The 24,646-nt window shown below is 43.3% G+C and overlaps 1 protein-coding gene across 1 annotated transcript in view; it reads right to left on the reverse strand.

The window, feature by feature from the left end:
• Positions 1–1,971: 1,971 nt before the first annotated feature.
• The window catches only part of SFTPB (surfactant protein B), a 23,219-nt gene continuing 544 nt past the window's right edge, over positions 1,972–24,646 (reverse strand). Inside the window, exons 2-11 of the mRNA XM_044279155.1 lie at positions 22,115–22,245; positions 18,464–18,535; positions 16,245–16,364; positions 14,739–14,888; positions 12,442–12,528; positions 10,249–10,432; positions 9,835–9,986; positions 6,602–6,682; positions 6,384–6,491; positions 1,972–2,098 (exon numbers count right to left, since the gene is read on the reverse strand). Of these exons, the coding sequence (XP_044135090.1) occupies positions 2,063–2,098; positions 6,384–6,491; positions 6,602–6,682; positions 9,835–9,986; positions 10,249–10,432; positions 12,442–12,528; positions 14,739–14,888; positions 16,245–16,364; positions 18,464–18,535; positions 22,115–22,245 (1,121 nt within the window). The 3' untranslated portion in view covers positions 1,972–2,062. The remainder of the gene's footprint in view (positions 2,099–6,383; positions 6,492–6,601; positions 6,683–9,834; positions 9,987–10,248; positions 10,433–12,441; positions 12,529–14,738; positions 14,889–16,244; positions 16,365–18,463; positions 18,536–22,114; positions 22,246–24,646) is intronic.

Genomic DNA, 24,646 nt, shown 5'->3' on the forward strand with positions numbered 1-24,646 from the left:
GGATTTATTTATTTTTTTGCGGGAGGATTTGTTGGTATTATTTTAGGACACAGGTGACTTTTTCTTCCACTTTTTGGGAGATGGGATGAACAAAAAACAGCAAATGACCATGTTTGTGTGTTTTTAAAAAAAAACATTTATTTATTTATTTATTTATTTTTTATTTTTTTTTACTTTTAACATTTAACTTACATTTTAGTGTTTTAGTCCCACTTGGGCACTTGACCATGTGATGACTTGATAATGACATTAATAATAATCTTTATATAGCACCTACATATTTCGCAGCACTTTACAATCGCCATCCTATTAGGTCCTGCTTTGGCCAATGGGGTGCTGCAGCATTTAAGAGGTTAAATGACTGGCATTACTGTGATCTCTAATCCCAGTCGTTTCAGCGGTATGTCACTGCTGATGGCACAGGCTATGCTCTCGTACTCGCACCATCCCAGCTCTGTACTTTCTCTGCAGCTCGCTTGAACAACTAGCCAACACCACAGTGTGGGAAGGCAATAATGTGTCATCCAATAATTCCGAAAATCTATATTGGGATTCTCAGATGATTAAGAACACAACAGTGAACAAAGAGAACAATTTAGGATTTTTCAGTAATGCACTAACACAATAGATGCAAACATTATATACGGGCTAAGCCCTCACTCTGATATGATAAAGTCTGAGACTCTCAGCCAATATATTTTGATCAAAACACATCTGTGCCCACCTACCTGCGCCAAGGTGGTCCCAGGTCAGGCAGGTCCTACTCTAAACCTACCTATGCCTTTGGGCATCTACATTCAGGGAAGCTGACCCTGCACATATAGTGTGCTGCTCCTAGTCACCTCTGTGTGCATCCAGCAACCAATGAGAGGAGGAGCACGCACAGCTATATGTACTACCTAATCAAGGCCGCCTATGGGATAGGCAGGCAAACCGTGCACAAGAATGCTACTCCCAGGATAATAGGAGCGCATTCACACTTCAAGGTGCCAGTCCTTCAAGAGTATATTAAAAACTTATCGTATACCAAAATATTTCCAGCTCACCTGCCCCACTCCATAGGCGTGCAAGGAACCCCGGATCAGGGAGACACTTTCTTGGAAAAATCCAATCTCCTTTGAGCTGATCAGAAGGCTTTATGGTCTACGCGTTTCGACCGTCTTTCTTATTCATGACCATACTGTGTAGCCAAATTTTCTGGTTTAAAAAACCCTTCACCCACCTTAGACATTACCATGTGTGAATCGTCACCAAATTGGAATCGGGGTTGTGTCTGGTGACATCATAAAATACAAAACTACTTGCCAAAAAGAAGCTTCTACAAAAGGAAAAATTAAACATACAATCGTACAGAATATAGATCAATATTTAAAGATGAGATTGTGTCTATTATTCGTGCCCTTTGGAATCCTGGTATGCAATAAGAAGATCCAAAAAGACTCTCTATTATAAGTGGTTTAGTATTTTATGATGTCACCAGACACCCCACCCCCCCCCCCCCCCCCCCGATTCCAGTTTGGTGATTATTCACACATGGTAATGGTGGAGAGTCTGAGGTGGGTGAAGGGTTTTTTTAAACCAGAAAATTTGGCTACACAGTATGGTCATGAATAAGACAGACAGTCGAAACACGTAGACCATAAAGCTTTCTGATCAGCTCATGGAATTTTAAAGTATTATAATATAGAGATTGGATTTTATCTGTAGTGCATGTGCTGGATTTTTTTAGTTTTTTTTTTCAAGAATATATTAAAAACAAATCAAAAATCACAGATACAAATCATCCTGCACAATATGAGACCTGAATATGCGGATGTGCATGGCTTCGGTTATAAAATAAAAATCACAGAAAATAATGCACTAACACAATAGATGCAAACATTATATCTGGACAGACGTTCCTGCCTGTGTGCATATATCCTAAAGTGTGAATGTGATCCGGCTTAGTGTGAAAACAGAAGAGGAGACTGATTTTATACAGACAGTAGTTTATTCAGTCATCAGGAAAGGACGACCTTTTCACACAAAGGATTATGTAACGTGAAGGAAAGCAGAATGGACCTCAGTACCAAACATGTGCCAGACAGTGTCCTATGGCCTGGAAAATAAAAATGTGTGTTTATTACTCAACATGTTACACATAATGATCACAGATTAGTATTTTAAGACCTCTACAGACAGTCCGGGAGATCAGAACTCCATAATATCAGGGTTGTCATATCTATACAGAATAAGGTCCCCTGTGTACATATACAGTGGTGCCCATAATTATTCATACACCAGGCAAATTTTGACTTAGTTACTTTTATTCAACCAGCAAGTAATTTTTGGACGGGAAATGACATAGGTGTCTCCCAAAAGATAATAAGTCGATGTACAAGAGGCATTATTGTGGAAAAACACATTTCTCAGCTTTTATTTACATTTGAGAAAAAAGTGTCCAATCCAAAATTATTCATACCCTTCTCAATAATCAATAGAAAAGCCTTTATTGGCTATTACAGCAATCAAACGCTTCCTATAATTGCAAACCAGCTTTTTGCATGTCTCCACAGGTATTTTTGCCCATTCATCTTCAGCAATGACCTCCAAATCTTTCAGGTTGGAGGGTCTTCTTGCCATCACCCTGATCTTTAGCTCCCTCCACAGATTCTCCATTGGATTCAAGTCTGGACTCTGGCTGGGCCACTCCAAAACGTTAATGTTGTTGTCTGCTAACCATTTCTTCACCACTTTTGCTGTGTGTTTTGGGTCCTTTTCATTTACTGTGATTAGGTTCCCTGGTCCATTGGCTGAAAAACACCCCCAAAGCATTAGGTTCCCACCACCATGTTTGACAGTGGGGATGGTGTAGTTTGGGTTGAAGGCTTCTCCTTTTTTACGCCAAATGAAGGAAACATCATTGTGACCAAACAATAAAATTTTTGTTTCATCTGACCATAACACAGAAGACCAGAAGTCTTCTTCTTTGTCTAGATGAGCTTTTGCAAAGGCCAAGTGAGCTTTTGTGTGCCTTATCTGGAGAAGTGGCGTCCACCTTGGTCTGCATCCGTGGAACCCAGCAGTGTGCAGTGTCCGTTGGATTGTCTCCCTTGAGACATTGCCACCAGCAGAGCCCAGATTCACCAGGATGGCGTTGGTGGTGGTCCTTGGATTCTTTTTCGCTTCTCTAACTATCCTCCTGGCCAGCACAGGTGTCACTTTTGGCTTCCGACCATGTCCTCTGAGATTTTCCACAGTGCGGAATATCTTGTATTTTTTGCTCAAATGTAAATAAAAGCTGAGAAATGTTTTTTTTCCCCACAATAATGCCTCTTGTACCTCGTCTTATTATCTTTTGTGGGAAACCTATGTAATTTCCCGTCAAAAAATTACTTGCTGGTTGAATAAAAGTAACTTTAAGTAAAAATTTGCCAGGGGTATGAATAAATATGGGCAGCACTGTATGTGTGATAACGCAATATCTGACCATCGTATGACCTGTATCCTGCAGTTTTTCCCGTCTGCGGGCTTAGTTCTCCTCTGAGCTTGTGGGTGGAGACTAGCTGTAATGATGTCTGTCCATAGACTATGCATAGAGATAGGAAACTCTGCTTCATAACTCTCACTCACCCAGAATCAGTCAGAAGCACCATACATAACATATGGAGAAGTACTGAGCAGTAGTGATGTGAATAAAGCACTTCGGGTGAGAGAACACATACAGGGCTTCTTCTGATGAGTGATGTAAAACTTGTACGTGCGCTGTACACTAAAAATAAATGATTTCCCATCTATGTGGAATCTGCTTTCTGTCCATTTTTCCATATGTATCGCATCAGTATGTTATACGTTTTTCACGCCCATCAAAAACACCTGAAGAATGCCACTTGGATGATGCCCTTCTACTGACCATTACTTTACAGACTCATTTACTTGAAAGGACAAGTCTAGCATGTAAGTCGGACAACACTAGTCCTTACCATGATTTTCTTTTTACAGAACAATGGTCCATGAAAAAAGACAGGCATTCAAAATGTCATGTTTCAGGGTTCAGTCCGTGTGCAGTGCACACTTGCACCGCACCAAGATGTGAAGGAGCCCTTACTATTAGTTGCCCTGTCCTCTATCTCTCTCCATAGATATCTATGGGCTGATGTCATCTGATAATTCAGTCACAAGATTGATTCAGCATAGAATTTAGACTAAAAGTTTGTGGGAAGGAGTGCGAAAGAGCTGATAAGTTAAGAACAAGTTTTTTTCCCCACTAAGATATATTACAAAGTTTCTTATATTCAACTGTACAGCTGATTTATGCAAAGTTGTGTGAGAAGTGACCATTTAAAAATGTTCAGTAGCTTTACAAATGGTAAGAGCTAACAAGGGCTGTGAGCGATGAAGAAGCACCGTACTGGTCTATTCATATTGCCTATTATATATGGAAACCAATAAACAAGACTCCTGACATTATGGGAGGCCTTTCCTTTCTAGACAGTGCATCTGGTTATCTGTGGTCACATTTGCCTATATTTACTAATGTGGTTGCGTCTGAATTCTGGGGTCATTTGTGCTAAAATGTGGCATTTTTTTGGGCACAATTTACTGCATCTCCATTTAGACATTTATGAAGAAAGTAAGCCAAAAGAATACTCCATTGCCTCTCACTCACCAGGGGGCCTGGCTTCGTGTTAGACTGGACGGTCTAAGGCCTCCTGCACACGAGTGCAGGTAAATGCACGTAAGAGCCGTGCGGATTTATGTGCATTTCTGCAACATATCCGCACCAAGAGCCGAAATAGGTGCGGTTTTGCCGCAGATCTCATCTTTCCATTGAAAAGGGTGAAATCTGCAGCTAAAACCGCAAACATAATTGGCATGCTATTTATTTGGAAATCTGCGCAGCAGGTCAATTTCCACATTGAAAAATTTTGCAACTGTACATGAGATTTGTGTCATCTATGCCTTGCCGGTACTGTACTACTCTGCAGTTTTTCCGCATGGCAATGTGCAATGTGTACAGGTGTCCTAAAGCTGCACCAGATTTATCATCCGGCCTGAGCCACTGTGATAAATCTGGCGGATTGTCTGTCTAAAGCCGAAAATACACGTTGGATCTGAAAAATGAGTGCAGACGAATATGATGGCCACTGGCCGAGCTGTGTCTGCCAAAAATGAGAGCAGCAAGGTTGAAATGGCGTGATCAACCAAATTCGACCAATCATTGTTTCATGTGTATGGCCCACTTAGGCCCCATGCACACGGCCGTGTTTCACAGCCGTGGAACCGCGGCCTGGATCCCTCCTGAGAGCAGGAGCGCACGGCGTCTCTGGTTGCTATGACGCCGTGCGCTCCCTGCTGCCGCCGCAATACAGTAATACGCTGGTATGATCTATACCAGTGTATTACTGTACTGTGCCGGCAGCAGGGAGCGCACGGCGTCATAGCAACCAGAGACGCCGTGCGCTCCTGCTCTCAGGAGGGATCCAGGCCGCGGTTCCACGGCCAGCACACGGCTGTGAAACACGGCCGTGTGCATGGGGCCTTAAAGTGTGATTTATTTATTTTTTGTAATGTGTAGGAGCAGTGATACTGACCATTTTTGTATTATAATTACTCAAATTGTACATTTCTATTAGAAAAATAGCTCTAAAGGAATACTCCCTGTGGAACCGCGGCCTGGATCCCTCCTGAGAGCAGGAGCGCACGGCGTCTCTGGTTGCTATGACGCCGTGCGCTCCCTGCTGCCGCCGCAATACAGTAATACGCTGGTATGATCTATACCAGTGTATTACTGTACTGTGCCGGCAGCAGGGAGCGCACGGCGTCATAGCAACCAGAGACGCCGTGCGCTCCTGCTCTCAGGAGGGATCCAGGCCGCGGTTCCACGGCCAGCACACGGCTGTGAAACACGGCCGTGTGCATGGGGCCTTAAAGTGTGATTTATTTATTTTTTGTAATGTGTAGGAGCAGTGATACTGACCATTTTTGTATTATAATTACTCAAATTGTACATTTCTATTAGAAAAATAGCTCTAAAGGAATACTCCCTGTGGAGACGCGGTCGATACTGACTGTGTCATCTAAACAGTAGACAGGGGGGACGTAGTGAGGTATTGCTTGTGGACACGTCACTGCTGAAGCTAGTTATTGGCTGCAGCGGAGTAAACGAGTTGGGGGACCAGAAGATGGACTCAGGAATCACCCTGCAGGACTGGAGTGGTGGGAGCAGGTAAGTATGAATCTTTCAATAGTGGAGACAGGCTGCGGGCATCACTTAAAGGGGTCTTTCGGCAATAATGAACTTTTTCTGTTTACACTCTGTACATTTTAGACAGGTTTAGTATATCTGCTGCATTATCCGAAGATGACCAACATCACACATTTTCAGGGTGCTCATCCCTTACCTTGCACTCTCTTGCATTGTCCAGGCTGTGGCACCAATATGAGGGTCCAGCTGCACAGGCACTGTTCTCAGGCATGGTCTTAGAAGGAGCTGGACAAACACCTAGTGTCTGTGGACAAGAGATAAGACAATACAATAATGCATAGTCATGCAGTACTATTCACCCACATCCGGGCATTGGCAGCCGGTATGAGATGCTGGGTGTAATGTGCAGTATACCTGACAGGTAATCTTGTGGTCCCACGGTTTCAGGAGAAGATCAGATAGTTCTGTCTGATGGTCTTGAATGAAAGCATAACACTAAGGCCATAGGAAAAAAAAACATCTTGTACATTAAAAGAATCCTAATGTTAAAGATATATGATGGTAAATATATTGTGTAGGTATTTATTAGGTTTATGTTTTTCTTTAAAATATGACCACTAGGTGACACCATTTCCATGGATTTTATTGCTTATACAAGATGAGAAAAACATGGCTACTACCAGAAACAGTGCCACACTTGTCTATAGGTTGTGTTTGGTATTGCAGTTCATCTCCTTTTAAAGGGAAACTGTCACCGTGAAAATACAAAGTAATCTGCAGGCAGCGTGTTATAGAGCAGGAGCAGCTGAGCAGATTTATATAGTTTTATAGGTAAAGATTTAATATAACTTGTTTTTCATTCATTTACATTCCTGCTCATTCTGAGCTTTGCAGTCCAGGAGGCGGTCCTATCAGTGATTGACAGGCTTCCCTTTATGAGGAGGCGGTCCTATCAGTGATTGACAGGCTTCCCTTTATGAGGAGGCGGTCCTATCAGTGATTGACAGGCTTCCCTCTATGAGGAGGTGGTCCTATCAGTGATTGACAGGCTTCCCTCTTCGACTGTGTATACAGAGATAGCTGTTAATCACTGATAGGACCGCCTCCTCATAGAGGGAAGGCTGTAAATCACTGATAGGGCCGCCTCCTCATAGAGGGAAGGCTGTCAATCACTGATATGACCGCCTCCTCATAGAGGGAAGCCTGTCAATCAATGATAGGATAGCCTCCTCATAGAGGGAAGCCTGTCAATCACTGATAGGACCGCCTCCTCAAAGAGGGAAGCCTGTGAATCACTGATAGGACCGCCTCCTCATAGAGGGAAGGCTATCAATCACTGATAGGACCACCTCCTCATAGAGGGAAGGCTGTCAATCACTGATAGGACCGCCTCCTCATAGAGGGAAGGCTGTCAATCACTGATAGGATAGCCTCCTCATAGAGGGAAGCCTGTCAATCAATGGTAGGATTGCCTCCTCAAAGAGGGAAGCCTGTGAATCACATAGGACTGCCTCCTCATAGAGGGAAGGCTGTCAATCACTATATTAGTTTTACTGAATCTTTTCCTATAAATCTATATATCAATCTGTACAGCTCCCCCTGCTCTATAAAATGCTTCCAGTAGCTTACATTGCATTTTCATGGCAACAGGTTCCCTTTAAGTGAATGTGGCACAATCTGCGGTGAGGTGTGGCACTGTTTTTGGAAGAAGGCAGCCATGTATTTCTAATTCTAGACAACCGCTTTACGTCTCCATGGGACTTTCCAACCATACATGTAAGCCTATGATGTTATTTGATATTTATATGGCTGAAAATACTGACAGTCTAATGAGCCAATATCTCACTGGATGGCTCATGACTGTCCTATAAATATTCTACAAGCAAATTTAGACTAGCACATCCAAAGTCACAGGTGCACATCCATAAAGCTAGAAGCCGTCTTGACGTTGGTAGATGGGTCTGACACACGTTTGATGAAAAATATGCGCAAACAGCTTCCATTTTTCATGTATAGTCGGTATAGTACCACTTTAATCCCTAATCCCTACTTCTATTGTTTTCATGTATACTGGTGTGCTGCCATGCGTTTTTTGTTTGCTTTCTGCATGCTAGCTTTATGGATGTGCACCTGTGACTTTGGATGTGCTAATCTAAATTTCCAATACGGTGAATGGCATAACGGAAAAAATGGTCAAAATGTCCAATTTGCCATTTTTTCATTGCTTCTCTTAACCCCAAAAAATTGAATAAAATGTGATCAAAAAGTCACGCACACTCCAAAATGGTATCAATAAAAACTACAGATTATTCCTCAAAAAATTAGCCCCTAAACAGCTCAGTAGACATAAGTATAAAAAGTTATAGGGGTCAGAATATGGTGATGTAAAAAAAATCTAAGTTTAAATTTATTTTTACACTATTTAGACATAAAAAAATCTATATATATGGGGTATCGTTGTAATCATACTGACCCAAAGAATGAAGGGCATGGGTCAGTTTTGCCGCAAACGAAACACCGTGGGAACAAAACCTGTAAAACGGTGGAGGAAATAGCGTTTTTTTCCAACTCCACCCCATTTGGAATTTATTTACCGCTTCCCACTACATTTTATGCCATAATTAATGGTGGCATTAGAAAGTACAACTTGTCCCGCAAAAAATAAGCCGTCATACAGCTATGTGACCAGAAATATAAAAAGGTTATGGATCAAGGAAAATCGGGAAGAAAAATTTAAATGCAAAAATGAAAAAACCTAAGGGTTAATTGAAAAGCGCCTGGATCCAATAACTTAAATGGAAGTTAGGTAAAGCTCCATCTGCTCTCACGTGGAGTTTTCTGTCAATGTTATTCCAGTACTGCATTGGACAGACTCTCTAAAGAGGACCTGCCCCCTCTGGTGACACATCTGTTTGAGTGACATTGACTACTTGTATTTCCACATCTATTCTTATGACTCTATGGTGTGCCAGTCTTCTATTAATCCTATTAGAACTTCTAAGTGAATTGCTAACAGTTTGCAGTGAAGGTCCAGATAGGTGTTACCAGTTGGGCATGTGTCCCTGCACAATCAGACACAGGCAGCACTGATTGGATAGTGTCAGGCTGTGCAGGGACACACCCTCAGCTGGGTGATACCCATCTGAACCTTCTTTGCAGACTGCTAGCAATTCATTCATAACTTCTAGCAGGAATAATAAAGCAATGGCATAGTATAGAGTCGTAAGAATAGATGCTCCAGAACTGTTATTACATGGGGGATGCAAGTAGTTGATAGAAGAGGTGACCGCTCCTATTTAAACGAAAGCTATGGATCTTTCTGTTGTCTGTTTGGAGCTGCTCGGCACTGTTAGGTGTCCAAATTTGAAGACAATTGGATATATTTGATTTTCACTGTCAAACGTATTTTTTTGGCATCTGGAAGACCGCCATGTACAGGAGAGGTGGCCGCATGCACATGGCCGTTGGTAGTAGTTATAGAGACCAAACTGCAGTTCTGTCAAAGATGGAGCCACATGCATACCTGGCCCTCCCTTCTCAGCTGGTCAGCAGTCGGCCATCGGGGATAGTGGGTAGTGAGTCCCCACGGCACGTGGGCTGCCCCCAGCAGGCCCTATAGCTACCCCATTGCCCCCTATCCTTCTTACCTCCTTCCAGTCCTTTGCAGAGGTGCAGACTTTGGAGAGAGACGCACTCACTTCCTCCTGCGTCATGTTCATACCGCTTGTACTCTTCACAATGGATGTGATGGCCATGCAAGTGTCGCAGGTTATATCAGATTCCAGCACTGGCATCACCTCTAAAGAGAGAAAATCATCTAATCATCTACATTTATTTAGAAAGGAGAAACTATAAAAATTTGTGGACCCATTGGTGTGCACCAGGAGGGGCCCAAGGCTCACAATGCAAGTGGTGGGTCAGGGCTGGCCAGTACATTTCCCCTATATTTCGGGTATATGTGGGGAGGGGGTAAAGGTTTCTATGTGTCTCATCCTCTAATTACTGTACATAATGTGTTCCTATGAGTTGGGCTAAGACATGGCAGCTGTACCCGCGCTCACCTGGCTCACAGTTTTCATCTGTCACACACATGAATAGCAGCCCACACACCAGTTTTGGTCCTAGCATTCCCAGTATGGTGTCCAAAACAACAATGGTATACTTCTCAATCAAGCACTGGCACACCCCGGATAGTTTTGGTGATAGCGCATGGCATAGCTGTGATGCGCCCTTGGCAATGGCTTCCTGTATACATGAAACATATCAGCATGCAGGTTATATATACATCCATGTGCTCTACTGCCTATTGGCATATTTTAAGGAATTGTCCTACAAAACGAATTTCTCACCTATCCACAGATATCTGGGAACCTCATGTACACTAGAACTGGGGCACAACAGGAGGAGTTTGGATGGAGCGGTGGTCTATGGGGCCGGTGCGGTGGTGGTGCACATACGTCCCTACAACAAATGTAGACGTGTACGATATATTCCTTTAATCTCCTGGTGAGCAATAACTTCTCACAACCAGGAACAAACACCTTCATCCTTTTTATTCTTAAAAATCTTCATCCATGAAAGCAATAATCCATCACATGAGGGACACCGAGTCCACCACCATCTTGGCCTCCACCCCCACCACGTGAGACATCACCCCCCTACTCATGCATAACGGAGGGAGAGGAGAGCGGGTTTACACTTTTTTGAAACTTTTGATATGTCATAGGGACATATCAAAAGTGTTGATCGGCAGGGGTCTCAGCTCTGAGAACCCCACCGATAGCTAAAGCGAGGAGTCAGAAGCTCTCACTAGAGTGCTGAAGACAGTTTCAATAGAAAGTCTTTGAGACAGTCTTAAAGTCTCGCACTCAGCAGGGAGGGGGAAGCAGCACTCAGCCGAGCACTTCTGACTCCTCGTTCTAGTGATCGGTGCGGATCTCAGAGCTGGGACCCCTGCCGATCACCACTTTTGATATGTCCCTATGACATACTAAAAGTTTCAAAAAAGAGTAGTTACTCTTAAAGGAGTTATCCCATGATATTTCTTCTTCCTCCTCCTTGCTGCAGTCACCTCCCTCATTAATTCTACTCTCTTTTTGTCACTCGCTTCTATAGAACTGCTGGAAATAGCCGAGCCAGCGGAAATAGAGTCATAGAAATGAATGGAGGGCGGAATTGCAAGCGAGGTGCACTCTCCTTCACTTTTGGGACTCCGTTCTAGAGATAGGTGCAGGTTTCGGAGGTGGGGCCTGTGACGACATGGTGAAGAGTTATATGTGTATTGGTGTTGGGTGTAATTATGTTATGTTGTGTGACCTGGTTATGAAAAGACTGTCAGCACCCCTCTTTCTCCCCCTCCCTCTCGTTATCTCCCATTGTACTCTGGAGGAGCTCAGAACAATGCCATTCTTGCCAGGCTCTTGCTAGGGCTGTCTGGAGCTATTAGCAGGTGGACCCCTGTGGTGTGGTACAGACAGAATGTCTGGGGAGGGGAAGGGGGATGTTATGGGATTTTAGTTTTATCTGATCACAATTTTTGTAAATATGTTTGTGCAGTTACTCAATAAAGGAGATTTTTGTTTCACCTACACTGAGTCTCGACCAGTGACTGGGGAAACTGGAAGCTACAGATCAGCGGTTTGCAATTTCTCCTGAGTAAAGAAGAATACAGAGGCGGACATACTCTTCCTAAGTACTGGGGGTCCGTCACAGGGCCCACACCTATCTAACAATGGGGACATACCCTAGCGATATGCCACCAATATTCCAGGTGACACAACCCCTTTAATAATAGTACAACAGTACAAGCAATTTAAACATGGATATGTTCCCTTCCTTTGCGTAGCAAGGACAGCCTGTCTACTCGCCTCCTTTTTACGAATGACACTCCTAATTAACATATTATACAATCACTTCCCCTTCTTATACGTAAATAAGGGATGGTCACTAAACATCCATTGATATTTTTGATCATGTTTAACACATTCAAGTACTTTGGCACCAAGGACAGTTATTGCAGGGAGTTGTGAAGCTCCAAGGGAACTTGTCTGGATTTGAGATGGAGCCCATACATCACCACCGCTCCATTCAAACTCCTCACCGGGGTGGTGCAGTAAGGAGTAATTCTGGTGACTGGAGAAGGTGCCAGTGGCGGGGCCTCCAGTGATCAGACTATCCTGTGGACAGGTGATATCCTTTAGGGGACAGCCCCAGCAAGCAAATTATTTGACAGACAAAGGACATTTTGAATTTACCTTCGGGATGGCTGCCTCAAATTTTGACACAAATGATTTACACATCCAGCAAAGTGGCATCGGGATGGGCCAGTCTTCCTTCACATTCTGTAAAACAGTCACACAGATTGGTGAACCCAGCAATACAGCACAATGCGGAGAACAGTGTCTGCATGGTAGCCAGCAGTGCTCCAGTAAGACATTTCCCCTATGTGGTTGTGGTTCTGTAGGGGTCATACACCTGTATTGTGCCGGCAATTTCTAGTGTGCCGTGTGCCAATTTAGCATAAGCCCTTTTGGTGCGGATTTGCTGCAATTTCGCTGCAGATCTCACCCTTCCATTGAAAAAGGTGAAAACTGCAGTTAAAACCGCAAACATAATTGACATGCTGCAGATTTTGAAATCCACACAGAAAAAATCTGAAATTGTACAATATATTTGTGTAACCTCATACACTTTGCTGGTACTGTACTACGCTGCGATTTTTCTGCACGAGAATCGGCATTTATTCCGCCACGCATGCAGATGGCATAAGCTTTTCCACAGGATGAGAGATGAAGGTGCGCTTTCCTCCACAAACATCCACTGCTATCCATGGGTCGTGTCTGGTACTGTCGCTCAACCCATTTACTTGATTCACAGGGGCTGGACAGTAGTGCTAGACATAAACCATGGCAAGCATGGCACAGTTTCTGGTAAAAAAAAAACTAAAAACTTTAAATTGTTGTTCACCTTAAGCCCCTTCTTGGCACAGCCATTATCCACTTTTTTCCTTTTTGGCTTTCCTGGAACTATAACTTTTTTATTTTTCCTTTCACATAACCGTAGGAGGGCTTGTTTTTTGCAGGACTTTTAATGCTGTATAGAATGTAGCTGGAAAAACATCCAAATGGAAGTGGAAAAAAACACAATTCTGCCACAGATTTATGTGTTTTGTTTTTTTGGCATTCCCTAGGCAGTAAAACTGACCTGTTACCTTCATTCTCTGGGTCAGTACAATTACAGAGACACCCCATTTATATAGTCTTGTGTTTTAATACTTAAAAAAAAATATTTTCTTTGCATAGCCATATTCTGACCCCCATAATTATAATTACGTCTATGGAGCTGTGTGAGGGCTCATTTTTTTGTGGCATGATCTGTAGTTTTTATTGATACCATTCTTCGGTATGAATTGCTTTTTGATCACTTTTTATTACATTTTTTTGGAGGTGAAGTGACTCTGAATTTGTCTATTTTGACCATTTTGCCATTCACCGTATGGGATAACTATTTTTTTATTTTAATAGTACGCATGCTTTGGAATGTGGAGGTGCTAATGATGATTATTTTTTTATTGTTAGTATGGGGAAAGGGAGTGATTTTAATTTTTTATATATTTTTTTCCTTATTTTAAGTTCCCCTAGGGGACTTTAACATGCGAATACCTGATTGCTTCTCCCATAGACTGCAATGATTTAACATTGCAGCCTATGGGAGATGCACTATGTTCCTATGGAGCCCTGCCACAGACTGGGCTCCATAGAAACTTTATAACAGATCCCAGGACCTTCACAAGGCCCGAGGCTGCCACAGCAACCAAACAGCTTCTTTGATCTCAGCTCAGGGGAGCCATTCAGTTCCCAGGAGAGCATAGGCCTCTGGATTTCACCCCTCAGATACCGTGGTTGCAATTGACCACTGCATCTGAGGGGTTAAAAGTCTGCTGTGTAAAACAGCAGAGAACCAATGGCTATGGCGCCCTCGCAGCTCCTGAGTGGGCGCCATCTTTAAAGACCTGACCCATGGGTTGGGAAGGAGTCGAGAAGAGGTTAAAGGGGTCATCAGGATGTTACACTAGGCACAAGGCTGAATCTAATGATGCCTTTCACTTAGAGATCTGTTGCTTCATTCCTGTTTTAATCTGTATGCAAATGAGCAGTTAAGTGCACAGAGGGTTGACCCCAGCCAGGCAGAATGACTGCACAAATCTGTTCCTGTCAATCAAGGAGGAGGGGGGGGGAGCTGGTCAAAGAAGCAGGGGAGGAGCAAGGGTGCACAGAGTGGCTTAAGCCTGACCTTGGTGCATTTAACTGCTCATTTGCATATGGACTAAAATATATGACGTTGGTCCAGTGGAAAAATGTGCTAAATAAATGGAAACCAAAGGAACCTACACAGAAGAGTTTACCACACCCCAGATTATTTGCTGACCTCATGGAAAATCCAAAGTGTTATGGATATGTACCTAAGGTCAGTAGGCCAAGGCCAGATGTAATTTCAAGCTTTAATGGTTAGAAAGGCATTGCCCAACACAGTCTTCAAGGTCTCTTCTTACCTGGGTTGCCTTGGCATGCATGGTCTGCATAGTCTCTTGGATGAGAGGTAAGATATTTTCCAGCACTGGTTTGGTGAACAGTTCAGGGTCCCAGTGAAGGGTTTCCTCTGACTGACAGAGTCTTAGTTTAGTGCAGACTGCAGTAGGATTCTGTAAGACAATGAATATTTCTAATACGTTCATTAGCAGCATCAGATTTACAGCTCTGGACCCGGAGACACAGATTGTGTAGCCCCTCTGTCCATCAAATAGTTCACACCTTCTGTCATGTATGCCATTAAAGTGGATTTACAAAATAAAGCAAAATATTGTGGTGTGCTCCCCACTACATCAGGCTTCCCCTTTTATCTCCCTGGTGGTCCTCCTTGGATTCTTCTCACTGCACTGTGACTGCCTAATTAACATATACATATACATAATATGTAGATGTTTCCTTTAAGACTATGGACACATTTGAAATGGAAGAAAAAAATGTTTTGCATATTTTAGTTGTTACCTTGAGTAGAAAAAATGCACAAATTTCAGCCTGCAATCTTCATTCCTTCATTCATTTTAGATTCCTGATATTCAATTTACAACTTTCTCCTATTTTCAGACTTTTCTCATTGATCATGTGCCTACCAGAAATACATGTTGGCTGTGTGAGGTCTGTATGGCCAGGATGCTGCTGTCTCCACTAGCTCTCATTTATCAGTATAGTTTTAGTCCAGCTAATATGGCAGTAGTGTATCAATAACGTTTGAGAAACAGGTAATTTGAATGCAGTGTATTAATACTGTGTGGGAGACAGTCAATATAAAGACAGTGTATTAATATGGTCCAAGAGCAGGATATATAGAGCAGTGTTTCCCAACCAGTGTGCCTCCAGCTGTTGCAAAACTACAACTCCCAGCATGCCCGCACAGCCAAAGGCTGTCAAGGCATGCTGGGAGTTGTAGTTTTGCAACAGCTGGAGGCACACTGGTTGGGAAACACTGATATAGAGGTAGTATAGTACTTGCCCTGGCAGTCACTGATGCATGTGTGATTCTCCTCCCCTTGTAGAGTTTGCCATGGTTGCTGTGATTTCCATCTCCCTTTCATTTTTGTGTGATATTACCCTTTACGGATGCTTCCCCCTTCTACACACTCTGATCTGCTATCTCTAGCACTGAGAGAAGGGAGGGGGAGAGCACAGAGCCATCATAAACAGGAGCAGTGCTCTGCTAGGTTTATGTTGGATTCAACAACCCCAGCATCTAGGACTTACACACACTAGCACAAATTTTTTAATGAAGACTATTTAGAAAGTGAACTAATTTTGCATTTAGGGAGCGAACAAACGATAAAAAAACAAATAAAAAAAATGAACAGCAGAAAGATGTCCATAGCTTTGAACAGAAGCACTTTCTCCAGGACTGTCTGTAGGCAATGCATGCTGTGCCTGTATAGGAAAAGCTGGCCTGTGTATTTTTCATGGTGTTCACTGTATTATGTTGTGGTTTATTTAGATCAGCTGGTACTTACAATCTGGTTTTCTAGAGCAATCAACAGCACATCTTCATACTCATCCACCATCTTAATGCACTCCATTTCAAATGGAGGAATTCTGGAACATTGCTGATGTAGAACGTTCTTGATTCTTGACTGCAGATAGAGGACATTTCATAAAAACGGAAGAGAATATCTCAACTACCTGCTGCATGTCATGTCATGCATTTTAACATTATTGGAAACAAAAACTGACTGTGTACCTTTATGCACATGATCACCAATGAAATAATTCTACAGTTTACATATCGGATTGTTGCACTTAAAGGCTATGGCTCTTCAGGGACAATTTTTTTTATGATTGCAATTTAGTCATTTTGGGCTACAAAATAATTTCTTTAATTGGTCTTTATTAAAAATATTGAGCTGTTCTGTCACAAACGGTTAACTGTCTAGCTGTGTGAATGTACTTTCACTTTGTGACGGTCATCCAATACAACTCATTTCTAAAAAAGCAGAACCTTTTTAAAAAAGATCATATACACTTATTGAAGCCACATTCTTATCAGTAAGATAAGGATTGAGCTATAATGAGCGTTTATCAGAGATAAGGAGCCATCAGCTGAGCTGCCTGACGGAACAAATTGAAAATTCAGAGCCTGCTACTAGAGAATCTCAAGGCTGCACAGAGAAAGGAGGTCACAATTTTTAATCAAGAGCAACTGGAAAAAATATTTTTAGCCCAAAATGAGCACAATGCAATAATAATAATAATAATAAAAAGACTGCCGCCAAATATGTACATGGCCTTTAATAATCTACCTAATAACAATATAAAAAGCTAGTCATCTGCTACTTATACCGTTCCGTTGTTTATTGTTTACTGTACTATTTAAAGGGAACCTGTCACCATGAAACTGCAGTGCAATCTGCAGGCAGCAGGTTATAAAGCAGGAGTAGCTGAGCAGATTGATACGAAGGGGGTCATTTACCAAGTGATATACGACAGTTTTCTGGCATATATGTGTCGCAGATTGTGGTGCAAAGGTTATTTGCCCCGCAATCTGCAACTTTTCCCTGCTCACGCCAGGTCTAAAATAGGGGCTTGGCGGTGAAGGGGACAGGCCGGCAGGCCCATCTCATTTATCATTTTGTACGCCTGTTTTAGGCGTAGAAAATGGTCTAAATTTAAGCCAACAAGGAAGCTGTCTTACATTTAGACTGGCAGTGGATGCGCCGAAGTTATGCAGAGGCTGGCGCCTCTACATAACTTTGGCAGATCCACCTCCAGGACAAGGGATTATTAAGACCGGCGTAGTTTCCATAGTTTTATGGGAAACAATTCAGTAAAACTTGTAATTCATACATTTGAAGCATTGCTCTTTTAATGGTTAGGAGTCATGTGGGCGGTCCTACTCAGTGATTGACAGCCAACTCTACATGACTAAGCCTACAGGGGAGGTGCATTTATCTAATGTAGAGAAAAACAAATTATACCACAGCATTATAGGAGCTCAGCTGCTCTGCTCGGGTTTGTCTTACAATATGCTTGTTGACCGCGTCCAATCACAGTCAGCAGCACTGTGAATGCAGCTCTGGAGTACAATGCAGAAGATAGGTAATGTAACACATTGATAAAACTACTCAACATTTTATGTAGATTAATATATAAACTGTCACATGATGGTCAAAGATGGGCATACTCATTAAATTGTAAAAGCTGTGCGATCATAGCCATATGTACCACTCTGCACCTGAGGTCCAGTGCCTAGGGCAGAGCCTTGTGAGGGGAAGGGGGCAGCACCAGCCACTACTAATAGAAAAAATCACACACTTTTTTTTTTTTTTTTTTTACAACCCTCCCGCCAGACTTGGAGAGGTTTTCTAGGAGAACAACACTGAGGATCTATCCTCAGGATAGGTCATTAATATTTGAGTGGTGGGGTCCAACTCCCAGCATCCCCACCGATTAGTTGTCTGAAGAGACCACAGTGCTCCGGTGAGCCCCGCAGCCTCTTCACAGCTTATCGAGCACAGCGCCGCACCTTGTATAGTGGATGTGCTTGGTATCACAGCTCAGCCCCATTCCCTTCAATGGGGCTGAGCTGCACCAAGGCCACGTGACAGAAGAACGTGACATCGCTGGCCTAGAAAGAGGCCGCAGCACTCACTGGAGCGGCTTCTTCTAACAGCTGAAACCCTCAAATATAATGGTGGTTCACTCAGTCTATATTGGTGATAGGCCTGTATAATACCTGGATTGGGGATGACTTTGCCATGCTAATGAGGATTGTGACAATCTGCTTACACTGCAAACACAGAACATCCTGTAGAGAAGAAGAGACACGTGATTACAAACGGCGGTATAGTTATATAGGCAAATTGTATTTTATATTCTGGCATTATAGGCTACCTGCCCACGGTGGGGATGGTATACACTTTGCATATTTTTTTCATGCAGAAATTGACCTGCCGTGTGGATATAAAACCGCTTATCCCGTATGCATTTTGGGCCGTTGCATTCGAAGAACCGTAGCTTTATGAGGGCTTGTTTTTTGCAGGACAAGTAGTAGTTTTTAGTGGCACCATTTTGGGTACACACAGTAACTTAGGGAGAGTTCACATCACCATTATTTTTCTTCTGATCCATCAGAAGAACAGCAAAAAACAAAACAGGAACCTGTAAAAAAAAAAAAAAAAAAAAAAAAAAAATGGATCGTGAGCATCAGTTATGCATATTTGGCATCCGTTTGAGCCGTTTCCGTCTGAGATCCTTTCTTTCCATTTAAAAAACGTATCTTAGATGGAAATGGCTCAAACGGATGCCGACTATGCATAACTGATGCTCAGGATCCGTTTTTTTTTTTTTCCAGAAAAATAACTGTGATGTGAACTCTCCCTAAATGATTAACGTTTAGTAAGGGCTCATGCACACAAACTGTCCGCATGGCCGTTCAGCAAAAAAACAGAACATGTCCTTTTATTGTCCACATTACAGACAAGGATAGGACTGCTCTATTAGGGGCCTACGGTCGTGTGCATGAGCCTTTACTCTTTCTGGAGAGGAAGGGAAAAAACATTAATACTGCCACTGTCTTTTTTTGTTTTAAATTTTGCGATGTTCAGTTACAGCATAAGCAACTAAGGCCTCTTTCACACTTGCGTTGTCCGGATCCGGCGTGTACTCCACTTGCCGGAATTACACTCCAGATCCGGAAAAACACAAGTGTACTGAAAGCATTTGAAGACGGATCCGTCTTCAAAATGCGTTCAGTGTTACTATGGCACCCAGGACGCTATTAAAGTCCTGGTTGCCATGCGGGGAGCGGGGGAGCGGTATACTTACAGTCCGCGCGGCTCCCGGGGCGCTCCAGAGTGACGTGATCCATGCGCTTGGGGCGCCCTGACGTCACTCTGGAGCGCCCCAGGAGCCGCACGGACGGTAAGTATGCTGCTCCCCCGCTCCCCACTACACTTTACCATGGCTGCCAGGACTTTAGCGTCCCGGCAGCCATGGTAACCATTCAGAAAAAGCTAAACGTCGGATCCTGCAATGCGCCGAAACGACGTTTAGCTTAAGGCCGGATCTGGATCAATGCCTTTCAATGGGCATTAATTCCGGATCCGGCCTTGCGGCAAGTCTTCAGGATTTTTGGCCAGAGCAAAAAGCGCAGCATGCTGCGGTATTTTCTCCGGCCAAAAGAACGTTCCGGTCCGGAACTGAAGACATCCTGATGCATCCTGAATGGATTTCACTCCATTCAGAATGCATTAGGATAAAACTGATCAGGATTCTTCCGGCATAGAGCCCCGACGACGGAACTCTATGCCGGAAGAAAAGAACGCAGGTGTGAAAGAGCCCTTAATAACTTTACTCTCTGAGTCCGTTTTTTTTTTTACTACTTTTGTATAATAAGGGTAGGTTTACACAGAGTTTCTTGGAGGAGATTTTGAGACAGTTTTTTCTACAGGTTTTTTAGCCAAACCCAGAAGTGGATTTGATCAACTCACCCTAAAAAATGTTTTAAAAAAAAATGTTTTTGTATTACCGCATCCCAAGACCTATAACGTTTTTATTTTGTTTCTACGGAGCTGTGTAAAGGATTGATTTTTGCAGGACGACCTATATTATTAATTGGTATAATTTTTGGGTACATACAATATTTTATTGCTTTCAATCTTTTTAATGGCAAATAAACAGGTTGTTACAGAGGAGATACCTAGTTTTTCAATGGAAAAAGGGTATATTTTTTGACTAAAACTTTATTTCACTCTTATTTTTATCACTTGTTAGTCCCACAAGCTGACTTTGACACAGTGATGTCACAGTACAGGGATAATGCACACAGTGATGTCACAGTACAAGGATAATGTACACAGTGATGTCACAGGACAGGGATAATGCACACAGTGATGTCACAGTACAAGGATAATGTACACAGTGATGTCACAGGACAGGGATAATGTGCACAGTGATGTCACAGGACAGGGATAATATACACAGTGATGTCACAGGACAGGGATAATGTACACAGTGATGTCACAGGACAGGGATAATGCACACAGTGATGTCACAGTACAGGGATAATATGCACAGTGATGTCACAGTACAGGGATAATGCACACAGTCATGTCACAGTACACAAATAATGTACACAGTGATGTCACAATATAGAGATAATATACACAGTGATGTAATAGTACATTGATGATGCTCACTGTGATAATTCACAAAGCGATATCTCATTAGTGGCAAAATTACACACAGTGATATTATAGCCCAGGAATTATGCAAACAGTGATTTCACTGAACCGGTATAATACACTCCATTATATCATAGTACAGGCATAACACACAGAAAATAGGTCATCATGTACACTGTGACATCACAGCACATGAATTAAAAACACAATGATGTCAACATGTAAGTATAGAGAACACATGATGTCACAATAAGTTCTCATGCACATGGCCGTTGCCTGGCCGTGGCCGTATTGCGGCCCGCAAACAGCTGGTCCACAATATGCGGGCACCGGCCGTGTGCTCCACGCATCATAGATGCAGACCCATTCACTTGAATGTGTCCGCAATCCGGAGCTGCGGTGTTTCCATGGTGTTTCTGTCTGTGCCTCCGCACCGCAAAAAAATAGAACATGTTCTATTTTTTGTGGTGCGGACGGATCACGGACCCATTCAAGTTGAATGGGTCTCGATCTGTCCCGGCTGCCGCACGGACGTTGCACGTGCATTGGGGACCACAAATTGTGGTCTCCAATGCACGGAACGGCCGCACAAAGGCCTAAGGGAATAAGGCAGTGATGTCACAGAACAGAAATAGACCTAAAAGTAACAGCTGCTTCCATCACCCATACTCATCACTAACTAGATAGAGGAGAAAAATCATGACACTTCATATAGAGGGAAGATGCTGTTAGATAGTAAAACATGTAAGACATGAGGAAAGCATGGCCCCTTCAGTTGGTAAAAGGGTTGCCCAGCCTTTTTTAGGTGATGGCCTATACAAACTTCAGTGGGAGCAGCTGCTGATCAGCTAGTGACGCCTATCCTGGACAACCCCTTTAAACTCCATAGCGCCTGCTATGCCTGTCTTACACAGGGCATAAGGATTGCAGGTGCACTGGATTCTAAAAAGGTTATGTACAACTTTGGAGCCTAATTTCTATACATTTTTTGTAATGTTTTATTAAGCATTTTGCTTCATTTGGTTTCTGTGGCTTCCTTGTTTCACAGTACACAGCAGTCTGCAGCGTGCCGTTCTGTGGTAAAGCTGTCAGACTCTCCATCTGCATGCTCTGCAGCTCCTCTCTCTCTCATGAACGATCTTATAAGTTGATTTACACCCAAATCAAAGTTTTGTGGCTCCATTTAATGACTCCTTCTTTACCTGATTTTCCTTCCATACATGCTGCTTACAATGATCCACTGCCCCACAATGAGCAGCCGTCTCCAGGTCCTGACACCAGAAATCTGGACCCTGGGCGCATTCCTCCTTCACCAGGACTTTGCCAGATACAGCTGCAGAGAGACATGGGATCAATGTGAGGTAACAGAGAACAGGTTGAAATTAGGGAGAAATATCTGTCCCTCACCATACTGAAGGGTCTTGTAAATTGGATTACACAAAATAATTGTATTAGTATTATGTGCAAAATAATTGTAATAAAAAAGTTGCCTTTAGCTATACCCCCTTTATTGACTTCTAAGTCAGTGGAAGTGGAACAGGTACTTTATAAGTATGGTGCTCATCCTCGCCACCATATTTCTCAATATATTTACACCAGACACCTGGCATAAATACACCGATAAATCTCCTGCATTACTTCACATATTACAAAGCTGTCTGCCTGTAGCCACCACTAGGGGGAGCTCATGGCATAGGAGTTTATATAGCTATCATTGTCTGCAATGAAAGCAGTAATCGTCTCATTATACTAAGCTCCCCCTACTGGTGGCTGCATGAAAATCCAGTGTTTTCACATCGGGAACAGAAGAAGGGGCTCAGTGCAGGGCCACCCCCCACAAGTCCCATATCGGTTGCGTGCTTTGCCTACATTGAAGTTACGCCACTGAGTAGCACTCACTGGAAGTCAGCTACCCATTCACTGCAGTACATGGCACAAAGATATCCATGGCAGTGTGGTTATGCATGGTACTCCAGTTCAACCGTGCTCATCCCAATTCACATAAACAGGCAGTGCGGCAGTGCCGGGCACAAACACATTGGCTGGAGCACCCCAACGTCTTCACTGCAGTAGATGGCACAGTGGCATCCAAGCGAGGATGGGTATTGTAATGACGAGAGCTGCTGACCCTTCATTCTGCTGATCAGTAACCGCTTCTCTGGCCACAAAGGTACATTTTAGCTGTTTTTGACATAGCTTTCAATGGGGATCAGTGGTCCCTAGGTGAAAATGTGCTCTGACTTGGAGAAGAGAAACCAATCTAGGATCAAGAATAAGTCTCAGGCATATGTGGGAAGCATGAGACCAAGCTCTGAAACCGATGACCAGCACCGACAGAAGATAAACTGTGCAACGTGTCAGTCTTAGGGTACTTTAACACTCGCGTCAGAGGATTCCGGCAGGCAGTTCTGGCAACGGAACTGCCTGCCGGATCCGGCAATCCGGACGCAAACTGATGGCATTTGTCAGACGGATCTGGATATGTCTGACAAATGCATTGAAATACTGGATCCGTCTCTCCGGTGTCATCCGGAAAAACGGATCCAGTATTTATTTTTTACACCGATTTAAAGGTCTGTGCGGACCGGAAGAACGGATCGGTCAATGCGGCAATTTTAATGCCGGATACGGCACTAATACACTTTAATGGAAATTAATGCCGAATCCGGCATTCCGGCAAGTGTTCAGAATTTTTGGCCAGAGAGAAAAATGCAGCATGCTGCGGTATTTTCTCTGGCCAAAAAACGTAAGAGGGACTGAATTGACGCATCCGGATGCATCCGGAACGGATTGCTCTCCATTCAGAATGCATTAGGATAAAACTGATCAGTTTTTTTCCAGTATTGAGCCCCTAGGACGGAACTCAATACCGGAAAAGAAAAACGCTAGTGTGAAAGTACCCTTAGGACCCATGCACACGACCTTACGTGTTTTGCTGTCCTACAAATAAGGATATTCAGCAGTATGGCACCTTAAGGCCTCATGCACATGACCGTTGTTTTGGTCCGCATCCGAGCCGCAGTTTTTGTGGCTTGGATGCGGACCCATTCATTTCAATGGGGCCTCAAAAGATGGGGACAGCACTCCATGTGCTGTCCGCATCCGTTGCACCGTTCCGTGGTCCGCCCCAAAAAATATAACTTGTCCTATTCTTGTCCTTTTGCGGACAAGAATAGGCAGTTATATCAATGGCTGTCCGTGCCATTCCGCAAATTGCAGAACGCACACGGACGCCATCCGTGTTTTGCAGATCCGCAATTTGCGGACCGCAAAACACACAACGGTCGTGTGCATGAGGCCTAAGTCTCAGGATTGTGGAGGTTCCTGAGGTCAGATCCCTACCGATCATAAAGTGATGGGATAGCCTAGAAATATGCCATTGCTTTGTAAAGACCAAGAACTTCCAATTTACTCAGAAGGACCGAACACTCATAAAAGAACAGGAAGACCAGCCAGATTTAGGGTTGATGGTGAGGATCTGGAAGATGTAGAAGCTTGGATCAGTTCTTACCAAAGTGCCCATCAGTGAAGGACACAGACCAGACTGGGACTCTTCAGAGGTAATAACATATCTATACAAATGATGTTGTTTTCCAAGGTTCTTTATGGATGTGAAACCACTAATACCTGATTCTAACATCACTGTCGGAGAAGACAATAGTGAGTAAACCAAGCCAGACCTTCAACTTGAAACAAGCACAAGGACCAGAATGAAGGATTGCACCCTAGCTCCC

Source organism: Bufo gargarizans, chromosome 2 (genome assembly GCF_014858855.1).
Source record: "Bufo gargarizans isolate SCDJY-AF-19 chromosome 2, ASM1485885v1, whole genome shotgun sequence".
Taxonomy (NCBI): Eukaryota; Metazoa; Chordata; class Amphibia; order Anura; family Bufonidae; genus Bufo; species Bufo gargarizans.